This window comes from Lineus longissimus, chromosome 18 (assembly GCF_910592395.1).
Source record: "Lineus longissimus chromosome 18, tnLinLong1.2, whole genome shotgun sequence".
In the NCBI taxonomy this organism is placed as follows: domain Eukaryota; kingdom Metazoa; phylum Nemertea; class Pilidiophora; order Heteronemertea; family Lineidae; genus Lineus; species Lineus longissimus.
Window position 1 is genome coordinate 1,042,176 of NC_088325.1, and position 16,121 is coordinate 1,058,296.

General features: G+C 43.3%; 2 protein-coding genes across 2 annotated transcripts; one reads left to right on the plus strand and one right to left on the minus strand.

Moving 5' to 3' along the window:
- Positions 1-354: 354 nt before the first annotated feature.
- LOC135502252 (keratin-associated protein 4-3-like) lies at positions 355-4,713 on the plus strand. The gene is made up of 4 exons (XM_064794913.1): positions 355-516; positions 1,381-1,909; positions 2,692-2,834; positions 2,962-4,713. Exons 1-4 carry the CDS (start codon positions 450-452, stop codon positions 3,087-3,089), a joined length of 867 nt encoding a protein of 288 aa, XP_064650983.1. The 5' UTR covers positions 355-449; the 3' UTR covers positions 3,090-4,713.
- A 41-nt stretch (positions 4,714-4,754) lies between these two features.
- On the minus strand, positions 4,755-14,916 carry LOC135502251 (uncharacterized). Its single transcript, XM_064794912.1, has 4 exons — positions 14,712-14,916; positions 9,764-10,907; positions 8,738-8,913; positions 4,755-7,123 (listed from the first exon to the last, which is right to left on the minus strand). The coding sequence occupies exons 2-4, from the start codon at positions 10,316-10,318 to the stop codon at positions 6,538-6,540; spliced, it is 1,317 nt and encodes a 438-aa protein (XP_064650982.1). The 5' UTR covers positions 10,319-10,907; positions 14,712-14,916; the 3' UTR covers positions 4,755-6,537.
- Between the last annotated feature and the right edge of the window lie 1,205 nt (positions 14,917-16,121).

Sequence of the window (16,121 nt, forward strand, 5' to 3'; positions counted from 1 at the left end):
TGATTTAAATACTCACTTATTTCTCGCCCAAAAGTCATGAAATCTACACAATATTTGTAAAATAGCACGGTTATTTGAATAACGACAATAACAAGTTTATCTATCATCAATAAGTTTTGATTAACGATAGACGAGGCATGTGAACGCTGTCTAGTGTGACCAATTTTTTTTTTGCTTTTTGAAAATTTGTTTTGATATTTGTAAGGCCGGAGACACGTACACCATGGCATGGGCCTTACCATATCTCATGTATGACAGCGGCATTTCACCATTATATTCTCAACTGTGACGCCTTTCATCAATAAAAATATTCATTTGTATTAGAAAAATGTTGGTGGTATTTGGCACGGGACGACATATAGGACGTGACAATTCAGTTTATATATGTTCTGTGACCAGTTTTGCGCAGTACAGTTAAAGGAAAAGAACGACTGTTCCGACTTGAAGCTATGGCCGGATATTTCACACGAAACACACTGATTTTGGTCGCCATTCTGGTGGCTGGGTTGCCAAGTGGTAAGTCAGTACGATTTGCTTGCCTTTCAAAGATCCAAAACCATTTCAAAATATTCCAGAAACGGAAAATATTAAGCCCAAAGATCGTCCAATGCCATGACGTCATATTCTGGTTTGGCGTTTTTATTGATTTCGTATCAATGAATGAATATTGGACTTGTAGCGGTAAAGGTTCAAAGTTACCTTTATCTGCGTAGGCCATGTTCTTAAGGTTTATACATCGCCATAAGAGCCCTAGAACATTTTCTACTGATTGCAGCCATAACCACTAGAACCCACAATATATGCAACAACTTATTTGGAGCGTTTTTTTCACAAACCTACCCCTTTGTGGAAATCTTATATTCAAGTTTCAGTGGTGTTGTCCCAGGATTTCTCACAATGTGAGAGATAGATTTTTGTTAAAGTATCAATGTAGGTCGATTTCATCCATGAGTGGTCTCTATGAGTGGTTACCTATGAGCGATCCATTTTATCGACGACTGATCCATTTTATCTACTGGTGCTCCATTTTACCTATTTTTCCATTAGAAGTCCCTTTTATTTATCCAATGTCCATTTTTATCCATCATTGGTCCCTGTTATCAACTGGTGCTCCTCTTTTTGCATTGACGAGTGGTCCATTTCTATCTGTTCTTTCCCCCTTCCTCCATAAGTGCTCCATTTGTTACCTGCGATTGATCCATTTTCATCTGTCAGTGGTCAATTTTTACCTATGAGTGGTCCATTTCACCTACGAGTGGTCCATTTGACCTATGAGTGGTCCATTTTACCTACGAGTAATCCATTTTCCCTGTGAGTTGTTCATTTCACCTATGAGCGGTCCACTGATTTTCACCTATCAGTGGTCCTTATTCATTCCAGTGGCGCCGTACGACTACAACACTTGTAGTGGTGGATTTTTCCACGAGACCTGCCGTGTCCCACTTTCATCTCACTGCTGCAAGTCCGGCATTTTCCTGAGCGCCACCTGTTGTCGCAATTTCTGCAGCTACCCTGGCTTCATTTGGTCGACTTCTACGCGCTGCTTTTTTATAACCGACTCAATGTGCTGCAGTAAGTCACGATCCGGATCTGAATCCTGTTGCAACGCGGCGAGCTATTCGAGGACATCGTCTAGCAGTGTAAATGGATACTACACGAGGAGCACCTTCGCGACGTGCCATAGAGGTATATACAGCACCGACTACTGCACTAACAGTCTTTCCACCGGTTGTTGTGGGTATGGTACTAGCGCCTCCTGCTGCAGACCTTCAACTTGCGTGGGGAGAAATTGGCGTGGCATCCTATCCACCTGCTCCGGTAGTTCAACCTATTGCTGCTCCTCGTCGAAATCATGCTGTGATTCGTCTGGTTACGACCACGAGCAAAGACAGAAGAGTTACGAAGCAGGGTAAGCAGCTTGAAATCATATTCAAAGCAATTAGAACTCCTTCAAAAAGAATTGAATGCCAATTTCACGGGCGGGAGTCTGTCCAAAGAACAGACTCCCGCCCTTCGGCCTTACTCGGGAATGTATATTTGCCCCGTTATCTTAGAGGTTTGACCATAGGCATCACCATTTTGGCTACAACTTGACATCCCAAAGCAATTAGAACTCCTTCAACATGAAGTGAATGCCAATTTCACGGGTGGGAGTCTGTTCTTTGTTTCCAGAGAATAGACTACCATTCTTGAAATTGGCATTCACCTAGTTTTGAAAGAGTTCTAATTGTTTTAGGATTTCAAGTTCTCGCCAATATGGTGGTGCCTCACGCCTGAAGGACCAACGGAGTGACCAGTACCATCATTACCAAGGTCATCCTTTTCACTACAGTTGTTTCCATCACAAATTCCACAACAAATGAGAAAATAACTTCGATGGAATTATCGGTTTTCTCCATGTTTAGGCCGAGTGAGCCCTCCATGCATCCATCCATCTTTGTGGAGATCGATGTATTGGTGTCGCCATGCAGCGTGGAAACGAGGGCCGATATCATGAGGTCACTGAGTTGTTATTGATGGCGGCGACCTTAGCGTCTGGGCGACATTAAGTCCGACATCGGGTGCATTCGGGTAGCGTGTAATGTATCCTGCACCAGGAGTTGTGCAAGCAGAAACGTGAGACAGGCAACATTACTGCGCTGCGGTTACTATAATGCGCTCAGTTAAGCTAACCCTCCTTTACATTTCCAGGGCCGTCGCCGGCGGGGTGATTGGTGGCATTATCTTGCTCGCCATCATCATCGTAGTACCGGTCTCCGTGGTGTGCTGTTGCAGGGCGAACGGGGCACGTGAGGCAATCTACGCTAACCAAAACGCTGACGCCACTGTCGTTGGTACGTATACACAGTAATTAATATCAAGAACAAACTCAACTGAAAAATAACAAAATAAGCTGCGTTATTTTTCGTGATCGAAATCAATGTATTTCATAAAAATCTTCAAAACATTTTTTCATTTTAGCTGTTACTTCGACCAGCAATCAGACCCAACCTAACCAACCTTACCAAGCGTACCAACCACCACCATCTGCGAACTACCAGCCACCACCTTACGGATACAACCCACCACCGGTTTCTAATAACCAGTAGTTGGCCCAAGCAACTTCGGCACGGCAACCGGGACCATCGCAGGAATAAGACACCGACCAGCCAGGCGTAGCTCCTGCAACAAATGCGTCAGCAGACCCCTTTACCGCCCCATGAAGTTTAACTAGCAGTTGAATAGAACACCGTCATATCTTACACCACCTTGTCCGCTCTCAGATAAATCCGTAGACGTAGTTTCCGCCTCAGTCACGAATTCTTCGTGCATGTAATCGGTTCGATTTCAATGAATTCGTAATAATCTAGGGAGAGTTTAGGTGCTCAAATTTAGTTTCACGAAGTTGCCAATACCCCCCCCCCCCCCCATCTCACTTCATCGAAACTGTCAACGCTTGTACAGCACCTTGTATGCCCCCCCCCTTGATTTTTGATGGGACCAATTTCTGTTTCGGTCCGACCCCGCAGGCTATTTCGATACATTTGGTGCCTTATTCGACGAAAAGAAAACGAAGTCTGGATTAACAAGACCAGCGATGTTGTTGTTAATTTACTCCAACCTCTACATCCGGGGTCTACTTGATTAGCAATTCAAAATGGCTGCACCATAGACCCTTGACACACCCCTATGTCACATGCCGCGTCACCGCCAGAATCTAGGGGTGACTATGACAAAAACATTTTTGCGGCCCACCAAATAAGTTTTAAAGGGCCAACTTGGGCATAAGATATGTGGTTTTTTTGTACAAAAACGGCTTCCAGCAGGACCGCAACTTCTCCAAACATTTGAATGAAAACTCTTTGAATTGCAATATACAATGCACTAGAACGGGGGGTAACCTTAGGTCTGCCTGAAATTCGCAAGCCATGCCCAAAACTACCTTCCAACACTGGTGAAAATCGTTATCAGAAAACGGCATCAGTGTAATACTACAAGTGGCGGCGCATGGTGTCAAGTCGGCACATTATTCTCCTGGCCAGGTAAATCACACGCCCAAGTTGTCCCTTTAAATTGAGAACACGTCATGGTAGACATTAAGGAAGAGACTTGACACTGGATATAGAGGTTGTATTTACCCTAACCTGTACAAACTCCCAGTAGGGCCGCCTTTTAGGCTACTATTGAGATGCCAAGGCGACGATTCGGGTCCTTGTAAGGCCAACAAGGCCTCAGAAAGTTTATATCATAAATCATAACTGGTGTAGATGTTTAGATCAGCAACAGTCATATAGATGACTGAGAAGTGTTCAAGTACTGTAAATTTTGTGTTCAAAATTTATATGTAATGTATAAAATAAATGTAAATGTAGATGTTTGAAAATTTCCGTTCATACATGCCATGTAGGTCAACTAGAATTCTCATTCTACCAAAGTCAAGGTCAGGGAGGCGGTTGTTCGGCACATGACGCCACGACAGCCTGCTGACTGGGGCTAAGAAGAGGAAGCTAAGGTGGTTTGGCCACGTGGCAAGACCCAGAACACCCCTTGCGAATATCATCCTGCAGGGCACAGAAAAACTACAAAATTTGTTGCGACTTTATCATATTGCATAACAACTTTTATTATCTTGTACAGCACCAAATTAAAAATGTACATCGAATAACCAGCCTAAAATGAACCGAGGCAGTAATGCAATTTCTATGAGCAATTTCCATCAGCCTGGGATCCAATTAAGGCGGAAGCATCTTCAACATTTATTATAATAAATTCTAACATGACAAAAAAAACCGCGTGCATGTTTATAGTTTTACAATAGACCAATACCCGACCCGAAAACTTGTAACTTCTTTTAACAAATATTGCCAAATTGAACTTATATGGAGATTTTCCAGAATTTACCGTGATTAGCCGAGAATTTACCGAGAATATCAAGTGCTCGGTCATCAGGTCCGACCTCGTAAAGAGAGCAGCAGTTGTGGTGAGCACCATTGCGGAGGAGAAAGAGGCGGTGAAGCCGTGAAGGCGGTGTAACCACCATCTCGGGCAGAGCAGAGACGCCTTGTTAGAGAGGTTGTGTGGTGTCCTTAATAGAGAGGTTCTACTGAACAAACGAGGTGAAAATGAAGAAGTTTAGGTTGGTACGTGTCTACGTCCGACGAAAAGACTATGTACTTCAAATTTCGTAGATTGTCAGGGATTGAACCTTGTAATTTTCTGCGAAGTCGAAAAAATTCGGACTTCGTATTTTGCAAAACCTCCCTTTCCCAAAGAAAATGTTAAGGACAGTAAAACCTAACGGCAGCACCAGCCTGCAGTATGAGCCTAAGTCAGGAGTCAGGATTGAACAACACGAGGTGAGGGTGAAAAGTACATCGTGAACCGTATGTAGCCGCTCTTTGGAAATGACTTGTTCGTTCTTCATGTTTTCTATGAAAGGTAAACAGTTACATGATATGTGACATGTGAAAACGTGAACTCTATATAATCGCTGCCTGAGACGTATCTTTACTCTGTACTGCTGGATGGTTAATTTAAACTGCAGCTGCTGCCCTCTATTTCCCCATCGCTGAATTACAGGCAATGTCGGACAAACATGAGGTCCACACCTACACCGGCAAGAACAAGTAAACGTAACGAACGCTGGTAACTTTTGAGAACAGTTTCCTTGTCCTCCACCCAATGGTAGTGGAATAGCATTCCGCGATGATGAGGTCACTGCAGCTGCTTCCCTCTATTTCCCCATCGCTGAATTACAGGCAATGTCGGACAAACATGCGGTTTCGTAATGGATTCAGGCTTTCTAACTAGGGCAGTTAGATTCAGTCTGGCACATGTCCGAGTGTTGGAAATACTACATAATTGTTCTGAATATTTCTCTCTCTGACTCTATGGTATCATTCATGCTAAAAACTATGCAGGGTCAAAGATAATTGACTTTGAAATAAGCTCAAATGCGTAGAAATAAGTGGCGATGTCCGACAGTCACGTGACTAAAACGTCATCAATATCTTATTCAAATGACCTTGTGAGCTATAAATAGTAACGTCGCGGAATGCTATATAGGAAATGCCTGTAACGGTAACATTTGAAAGATCTAAAAACATCCAATATTTAAATTGTCAAATAGTACGAACGCATGCTATGACAAAATGTTGAAATTTGAAATTTGAAATTTGAAAAAATTGGGAGAAATTTGACGATTCTTTTATTTCTTTTGAGAAACGTGAGAAATTCAAACACTTTTTGAAACATTGATTTGTGCTGGGAAAAATCTTTCTGAGAAATAATCCGCGGAATGAAAATGCAATGTACATACGTATACACGCAAACATAGTTTTCCAGAAAAAACCTTCCAACACCCAATTTATTAAGAATGACACTATGGTGAGTTTTCTACGACGATTAGAATTCAAAGCATAATCGTATGAACTACTAGTAGTACTGCTGCAAAAAAGTCGATATGTCTAATATGTTTTTTTTGCAAGATAAGTAAATTCACGGACGTATCCGTCTTGTAGGTAAGCCGATGTATCACCATGCATTCATAATACATCATCAAGACTCGCTGTTACAGTACTTTGGCCGCAGTATGGTATTAACGGGTTTATAACCAATCATTAATGACTCTTTTACCAAGTTACCTCTCGGACTTCTGAAAACAAACGGAAAATATGGAAACAGTTTCGAGCAGTTGATGCTCTGCAGGGGGTATTTAGTCCGGGATAGCTCTCTTTTGTGGTCGTACCAAGTCGACTGGCACACTTTTAAATCTCCTATGGCGTTTGTTACGATATGTTCAGCGTTACAAGGCCCGGGGAAAGTCCAGCCTTCATATGGTATCTGACGCAATGGGAAGACATCTTTTTTTAAGGATAGCATACTTCTACAACACCCAGGGTTATGGTCCCAGATGTGTGTGGCGTTTGTCACGTAGAAAAATATATCTATGAACGGCCAGCGCCACTCCTTGTGACGGATGGGCGTGGAACTAGCGAGGTAAAACTTCCATTGAAAAGACCCGGATGTGGACCAGTAGTTGTATTCCTTGCCGGCCGTCTTCAGTGCTTCCAGTAGAAGGTCACGCTGCTTGAAGTTGACCCACACGTCAATGTCGTCATCCCACGGGACCATACCGTGGTGCCTGCAACGAAAATGAATTGGGAGAGTTCACGGGGAATGGACTTTTGTAAAATATAATTGCTTCTGATTAGACTTCTCTGACTATGCAATAATGACTACGTCATGGGATACGCCACCCTCCAAGGCTACGTGCTGATTGGTTCGTTTGAATAGGTTTGACCGGTTATTCTAAAATGTGAGTCGGAAATAGCCGGAATCAGTCGGCATACCGAACGCGTAGTTCCTTTTTGCCGCTTCACTCTTGTCGCTTGCCGCGAATCATGTAGCATTGCGCAAATAGTTCCATCAAAATTTTAAAAGGCATAATTCTTGAACTGGAATATTATTTTTTTGAACATTTTGAAATTTTCTATCCAAGCAAAATGTCATATTTTGGCTGGATAAATGTTGACAAGTTTCTTGTGATAGTCAGTAAACATTTGGTGCCAGGGCAATCGTGTGAGCAACCTTAAATGTGGAAGCGGGAATGATTGCCAACTGGCAAAGCGAGGCGGCAATCAGCCCCTGTCCCGTGAGTACACAGTCGTCCATTCCCGGCATGTATAACCAAGTAGCCAGCGCAATTATGTTGCTATGGTGACTATGGATGACAACAATTTAAGCGCTGCATGCTTTCAGTCTAATGTTGATAATAGATGTGCCTGCCTCACTCGCGATGGTGCAAAACATCTAGAAGCCCGACTGTATATATGCCAGTGCAATTTTATCGAATTTGAGTTGTGCCTGCACGTATCGAAGGTGGGACCCATGGCAGGGTTGTTGAAAACCACGCTGGCTTTAACGGAGTCGTAAAACCTTAAGGTGATACGCCGTTCGTAATTACTGGTGGCCCAGGAAAATGCAGTTATCATGGTTATACACAATGCCGTTATAACGACGTTAATCGATCGAAAATCAAACTAACGTGGTTACTATCTGTTCGATCTCGTGTTGAGGAGAGTGGCTTGGTCGCTAATGGTGTCAAACGGGGGATATCACCCCTTGGGAATTTGGCAATGTTGCCCAAAAACCAATTTGGCGATTGTTGCCTATGATTTAGGGCACCGCCATCAATAACTCGGGCAGCATTGGTGTCGCACCAGAAACGAAGGGTAGCAACACAAATAATAATCTACGCGACTGGAGTGGGCGACCTTTGAAGTTGATTCTATTACTTAGAAGAAACCAGATTAATTTTTAGCGGCTGAAACTTGTATATCTGTCTATAAAATTACAATGTTTATTTCATATTCAGAAGGCACACATAATTAGAACATTACTATTTACAGTTATTAACAAATTCCAATTACAAATTTCAATTCTTTTACGAACAGCGTGGGTCTTACAGATGTCAGACAGATGTCGATGGCATGTCAAACAGATCATGCCAAAAGTGGTTGAGTAAATAATTTGGCATGTCCTTCACTCAGACTCATCGATCAGACTTAACGCAGAATTTTTAAAATGCCAAACAAATATATACTTGCTTGTTTTCAGTCCAGCCTGTTTTTCAAAACAAACCATGGGTAAAAAATGACTAAATGACTTAATATTGAATCGAAAGTCAAATTGACTGACCCGTACTATGTATGACTAAATAGACATATTTCTCGTTCTCGCTGAAGAACATATTCACCTGTAAGCACCGATCAAGGTTCCTCCATACAGCATGTATGTGATGTTATGTTTCCTCATCAACTTATGGAATGTTCGCAGTAGCTCCATCATCCTCCTCTTCTCCTCTGGGGTGATGCTGACCTTAAATGAGCCTGGGGCACTGATCAGACCGGGGTAGCTCGGAATCGCGGGAACCTTGACAATAACATATTAAATGTTAGGCCGGGTCTATTTGGCAAGCCGCTCGCCGAACGGGCATCTTTTTTTGTCCTGTTTGGAGAGCCGCTTGCCAAACAGCACTAAAAAGCCACCCTGTTCGGCCAGCCGGGCTTGCCAAACAGGTAAAAAATCTACCCTGTTTGGCGAGCTGGAAACTTTACTTTAATATTAATGAGTTCTGCTCTCCATTCAGGACAAGAAAAAGTCGCTGTTCAGTCAGCCAGGCTTGCCATACAGGTAAAAAATCTACCCTGTTTGGCGAGCTGGAGACTTTACTTTAATAATGAGTTCAACATCGATAATCATCAATGATTGAGTTGGTGCATTGCCCCTGTGAGAACTATGATTAAAATTTGTAAGTTTACGGCAAAATCTATCATTTCGTCCGACAAAAAACTTCTTTCTGTTGACAGGCTCTATTGGGTAAAACATTCATGCCTGTTATTTTGTGTTAGATGCTATATTTCGCAATCATGAGACAATTTTCAAAGATTTCATCAGAACAGATTTTCCACATTCATCAGAAGTGTAAAATATTGGTGTCGGCGGAATTCACTTTTTAAACGCGCCCTATCTCCAATCAGAATCATACACGCCAACCCAGTAGAAGAACATTGCTACATCCTCCATTTCAGTGTCTTCCATGCAGTTGCTTGCCGCTGGATTTGCTAAAACCTCTGCCGACGACAAACCAACATACTGACCGGGTATCCGTGGTGTATCACCGGTGACTGCACAACCGACAACTTTCAAATTAAGGGTCACAAAGTAGGTTCAAAATAGCACATTTATAGGCGACTTTCAAATGGCCTATGCAGCAACCTACCTTAAACGACTGGCTCCCGTACCACAGTTTTACAGCAGCCAACTCCAACGGCGACAGACTCGTCTCATTTCGCAAAATGGAATGTTGCGTTGTTTTTAAATCCAATATCTTTGTTATAGAAGTGGAAACGATAGCATATTTACTGTTTTGTTTCGCTTTCGTTGCTATTGACCTTGTCAACAACTCTCCTATACTCGACGGACTGGTCCTTAACTTCTCTGTCGCGCTCTCCACTTTTCCCGTGACAGAGGGCCGAACACTAGTCCGCGGGAGTGTCGTAGTAATCAGGTCCGCGAAACTCAAATTAGTCCGCCTCACTGCCCGGAACTTCGGTGTCCGCTGAATGCTTGGGGTCATAGCGAGCGAGAGCAAGGGATGTTGGAAATCGTACCGGTAAACCACAACGGCGAGAAAGTTCCCCAAGATCACAGCGAGCAGCAAGATCACGTACGTCCTGTATGGTCGCGGCTGCTGTATGGCACTGAAGGACTTCATGTTGATTTCGAGATGGTTATCACGGTTCGAATCCGTTGAAAACATGGGAAATGGGTTCATACAACAACACGTATATACATGTACATGAAACAAGGAGAAAGCCCTTTGAAGTAGTTTGTAGAAATAATGCAGGTGATTAAGTTACGAAGAAACGTTTTTGCCAAGGAACTCCTTTTGCGTGGTTCAACAGAATTTAAAGCGATCACTACGAAATCTTTTTGACAATTCGTGCACTGTTGGCGGAAGCTTCGAGTACGTGTCACCCCTGGCCAGGTAAATCCCACGCCCGGGTTGTCCCTTCAGACACTGATAGGTACCAGCATTGTAACTGGACGTGGAACAAAATGAATACAGTATTCCTCTAGTGGCTGAGTAGTCCTGGCTTTTTTTGTCCTGTTTGGAGAGCCGCTTGCCAAACAGCACTGCCGGCACCAGGATTTACTCCAGAGTATGGTTCGTTTCGGCGGCTGCAATTTCCAGGGCTAATGGCCGAGGGAACTTCAGTGGTATTCTACTCGTTCATATGCCTGTCCATCAACGACACGAAAAATCCTCCCTCGCTAAAACATCAAAGCTACGTCCGCATTACGAGAATTGAATCTAGCAGCATCTTTCATTCTGTCCACCAAAGAGCGTCAGTCCTAATGCCCTGCAAATAAGATAAAAGCACACCATTATACAATAAGCAACGATCGGTAAAGATTCTCGTGCAAGGCAAATATCATTCCGGATTCTTACACTGCCTTCGTTATGACTTGATATACCTTGATTGCTCGAGACTATGTGTAAAGGCAGACATGGCTTTTCGCCAAAAACTCGTTTATCAAATTGAGGTTTCGTGTACACAACCTAGTTTTTCGGTCAACCTCTCATAAATGGAACAAATAAGACGCTACTGCTCACTAAGGGACAACTTGGGCGTGGCATTTACCTGGCCTTGAGGATAATGACCCTGCTTGGCACCACGCGCTGCCACTTCAAGTGTAGTGTAGTATCAAACTAATGCCAATCTTCAATAGTGATTTTCGAGAGTGATGAGAGGCAGTTTTAGACTTGACCTTAAATACCAGGCAGACCTATGGTAAATAGGTCTTAGTAAACAAAGTCAGTAAAGTTGTATTGATCGATCTTTCATTCAGACAACGTATACTCAGCACATGACAATACATTTGTAAATAAAAAGACAGGTGTAATTGGAGATGTTTGATGATAACAGTATTATGATAATAAAAAGTGTAATGATATTGTGATTAAATTAATGAAAATGAGAATAAGGTGAAAAACGATTTGTCGATATATTGGTAAGTGTTAACAATTAAGTTGAATTCTTGTGTTGTCTTTTATTAAGACATGTTGTTTGAAAGTTGGTAACATATTTACAGATTTCAGTGTCACTGTGGTTGTACGACATAAGGAAAGAGAACTTTTGTTCATTATCAAGAGCCTGGAAAGATGTGATGGAATCTAGGGTCGAAAACAAATCAATTAACTCCTGATTATACAATTATACCTCGTTCTTGTGCATTATTGATTCCACGGTTCAATGTTTTTCCAATTATCCTTTTTGGAGAAGTCGCGGGCCTGCTGGAAACTAATTTTGTATGAAAAGCCAACATGGCCAATTTGTGCCTTTAAGGTTCATTCTGACACTTGGCTAGACAATATTGCTGTATGAGACCCGATGCCCAGTGTCGCACAAACACCAACTGGCGACTTCGTGTAACTTAATATCGTCACCGGACTTGGTCCCTGCCTATTGTCTCCCTTTAAGATCCATAAACATCCAGGCAGAAGTTGCTTCACGTCTTGATCCGCCCTCGGCAACGCATTTTTGCCTCCGTTGCCATTTTGTGGCATTCAAGACATCACAACTCTAGAACGTGTTATGAGTGATGTTATAGAGCTAGAGCTATACAAGGCCGACCTTTGAGAAAAACCCTTCAGAGCGTTGACCTTTTAAAGGATGTCATGTTGATGTTGTGAAGACGAAGAAGGTAACATTTCATTTCGGTACCGTCAGTCGATCATAGCTATCCAAGGTCAATGCTGCCTCTCCATTGTACGATATCTTGCAATTAGCTTATATTGTGGCTTCAAAAGCTCGTTGGAAGAAAACTAGTTGAAAATAGGACACGAAGGAGAAAGATTGTGCATGGCCGCTCTATTTCCCGCGCCTTGAATAATATGTCTCCTTGAGAGAATGATGAACGAGGTGGTTAAACACAATCGCCTAGTTAAGACTTGACAGCGTTAACATACTGCAGTACTGATCATCGATTCTGTCTTGTCCAATAATTGTTTACCGGTAGATCAAGATGTACCGCATCCCGAGGGAACGGATGAAGACGTACGGAGGAGACGTTGAGGACATAATTGAATTTCTGTCACAATAATGTCAAGCCCAAGCTGTGTAGATGAGTCGAAAAGATATCTGGCTGTGGTTATCGGCTTCGTCCTAATTAAATCCTCGCCGGGCCTTCCGCCATCTTGTTTGCTTGGTCGGAAACACAACAATATGACGTTGCTGTGTTTTATGTGTACATTGCAGTGTACATCGGTGTGAAATGTTAACGGTTCTCTGCTGGAAAGCGACATCATTCAGGGAATCTTGTTACTGGGCCGCCGGCCAAATCCGAGAAAAGTTGGCGATAATCTTTTGATTTCCCCCACAGCCTGAACCGAATTTTAGATAAAACAACCCGCCACGATAATGAAATACAGCATGTTATGGTGCCATGTCCAAGCTCTAGGCTTGCTCCAGGGCACTGTAAAGAGATTACAGCATTTTAAAATGTCCATTGCGAAAATAAATTTAAAAAGATGAATATCTCAACAAGTAAATATACGATCACTATCGATCTGGTGAATCCACCAAGTGATTAATGATCTCACGCACGATACATAATGGAGTCTTACGAGACAAACAGACGGCAGTAGAGGTCAAAGGTCAACCTAAACCACTAAAAATGTCCCGTTGAATTGATGAGATTATCGATTGAGGTGAACAACGCGATCACCACTCTCTGGAGGCGAGGAAATCTCCGTGTGAGTAATTGCTTTTTGGGCGCAATCTCTGGTGTCACGAGATCTGAGAGCGATCCGTTTGAGATGTTGTTTTGGTAGGTTTGATGGACCGTGAGCAGTTCGTTCGATCGGATTTTAGTACGGTGTGCGAACGATACGAACTGCAACTCGCTGACGATGTATTATATCACCCGTGGTGCACTCCCGGCTCGGGTTGTAAATTATTACAGTATCCACTTATCTTGGTGGAAAATGCATGACTGTTGGCGTGAAGTCCACCCAAGCTAAATGAGTGATCGCGGGGTGTCGCTACATAGACTACTGCAAACACAGATTATTGAAGATAGACTCACGGACTAGAAGAATTTCAGAAATATCGCTACACGAGTCATTTTCTAACCAAAACCCGTCCATCAAATTCACCCGTGGTGTACTCCACCAGTAGTGTTATCTTTCTGGATACAACAGTCAAGGTCAGTGGAGGACAACTTGCAACGGTTGTAAATAGAAAACGTACATACGCGTTCAGTTACCTACACCCGGAAATCTCCCATCCTCCATACGAATGACGGTCTGTAGTGTTCAGTCAAATCCAGATAGGATGACGGAAAAATCGTTGAACGGCAATTAGCAGCGCATTAGAACAGGGTGTACCATTGGCCTGCCTGAATCAAATTCACAAGCCATGTCCAAAACTGTCTCGCAACTATGGTGAAAATTATTATTTGTTAATTAATTAATTAATTATTAATTCATTATCATCAGCATTATTGTGTTATACTACAAGTGGTGACGCATGGTGGCCAGCAGATGCATTATCCTCCTGGCCTGGTTAATCCAACGCCCAAGTTGTCCGTTTAAAATCTCCTCTAGCGATTCAAGCACGTCAGTTGGGTTTTGTAGTCCCATCAATATTCCCTCTACTCCCGGTCTTCGGTCCAATGTCGAATTTTGTACACACCCATGGCAATCGAGTGAGACTTGGTATGGCAACGATGGTTACCATTGACGACGCTTGGGGTATGATCAATATTTCGCCTGTCATTGTACAATATAATAACAAAATGGATCATTCAGTTAAAAAATGCTCTTGTCCAACATTTCAAAACTTCGCTTCACGCTACTTTCATTGATAAAAATGAAGCGAATTTCTCACACCTCGGATCTACTTCAAGACATATATACATGTATCTAACGCGATAATCTAATGTACTACAACATAGAAGAAAAAAACAACATGTATCAGTCTAAAGTGTCCCTCTGAAAAAAGTGTCCCTCCGTATTGTATGGCGACTACAAACACCAGTCATCGACTGACGATCATCTTGCGTCCGTACGCAGGTGTATGAGTTTGGGCTCAAGCGTACGCGCATGCGTACAAGAGGAGATGGTCTGGTACGGCAAAAATCGGAAGATTGTGTGTACTTACTGAAGGATCGCATAAACGGACTGCAATTACAAACGCGTCTTACGATATCTTTATTCGCCGCCCTGTTTTACTCCTCTGCTCGCAAATTCCAATGAAGGCACTCGGCTATAATCCCGTTATTCCTTCACAGTGACATAATACACGCGAATGTATCGTACTCTCCATGACAGTTCGAAAGCAATGCTTGTATCCGCATCCACTGCTTCAGCAGCTAGCGAGACCCATCGATTTTCAAACAGGCGAGGCGGATGACGTCACCGAGGTCGCCTTACCATGCTTTTCGTTGACTAGCACAATATATATAGCATTTTGGATATGCTAGCTTCGTAGCTTAGACTCCCTTGGCAGTGCATTGGGTGACTCCTTGGGGGGGCGGGGGGCGGGGGGATTTGCTAGCTAGACGCCCTTGCTACATATGTTTTTTTAAAGGCTCTCTTTTTTTTTAAAGACACTTTTTCAAGAATTTCGGCTAACATCTCGGACAAAAAGACATCTTTTGGTGACTTCTTATGGGGGGAGGGTGGGGAATGCCCCCTGCCTCCATCCGCTAGCTACGCCCCTTCACCCTGACGTAACCAGTGATTTTCAACATACTCCCCCTCTCGATATTTCAATACGATATTTTGTATACGAGGTAGGAGTACAGCAAAATGACGCCCCTTCATACTATACTCTTTTATACATCTTTTCTCGCTCTTCTTCGTGTGCTCTTACCGGCGTCCGAGTCCAACACGCTAGCTAAACATCATCATTAGGAAATCAGGGGTTATATAATGTTCGCTTTTCCAACTCTTGCCAAAAGCGAAAATCAACCCGACCTTCTATACCGTAGTTATGAGTGAATGACGGACACTGGCGAAAGTCTAAGCTTTCCTAGTTCCAACTGCGCTCGCAGGAGAAGTAGTGGCAGCACCGTCCGACGTGCGGGTTGTCATAATTCATGAGAAAGACAACTGCCTGTCTCAGGGGGACCTCAGAGTTAGTCGGGTTACTCTAAGAGACTAATGGTGGCGACACTCTGTGTCACCAGTGAACTCGGCTGATCACAGACACCCTGCAAGACTCTGTCAGACTGAGGCAAACTGACCGTCTTTGGGGACTGATGGCGGGACCACCCTATGTCACCATCACCACTAGGATTGCGAAGACACTCTGTTAGACACTATATTACAATCATACCGTCCGTCGCGTCTTATGGGGACTGTCCACCAGCCCTACGACACTGACCATCACAACTAGACTGACAGCCTGTAAGACTCTAATGCAAGCAGACTGCCCGTCTTTAGGAGGACTGAGGGTAGGGACACCCTGTACAGCACTGTCACCACCAGACTAGGCTGATCTCAGAGACACCAATGTAAGACACTGTCACAAGCAGACTTCCAGTCTTTGGGGGACTGGCGGTGGGGA

What these genes read in the sequence shown, in the direction of transcription:
- LOC135502251 (XM_064794912.1), bottom strand. Translation starts at nt 10,318, where the DNA reads ATGAACCCATTTCCCATGTTTTCAACGGATTCGAACCGTGATAACCAT. An exon ending in ACGGGAGCCAGTCGTTTAAG is followed by an intron (nt 8,914 to 9,763) that starts GTAGGTTGCTGC and finishes GTTATTGTCAAG; the next exon opens with GTTCCCGCGATTCCGAGCTA. An exon ending in ACCTTGATCGGTGCTTACAG is followed by an intron (nt 7,124 to 8,737) that starts GTGAATATGTTC and finishes TTTTCGTTGCAG; the next exon opens with GCACCACGGTATGGTCCCGT.
- LOC135502252 (XM_064794913.1), top strand. Translation starts at nt 450, where the DNA reads ATGGCCGGATATTTCACACGAAACACACTGATTTTGGTCGCCATTCTG. An exon ending in GGTGGCTGGGTTGCCAAGTG is followed by an intron (nt 517 to 1,380) that starts GTAAGTCAGTAC and finishes TATTCATTCCAG; the next exon opens with TGGCGCCGTACGACTACAAC. An exon ending in CGCTGACGCCACTGTCGTTG is followed by an intron (nt 2,835 to 2,961) that starts GTACGTATACAC and finishes TTTTCATTTTAG; the next exon opens with CTGTTACTTCGACCAGCAAT.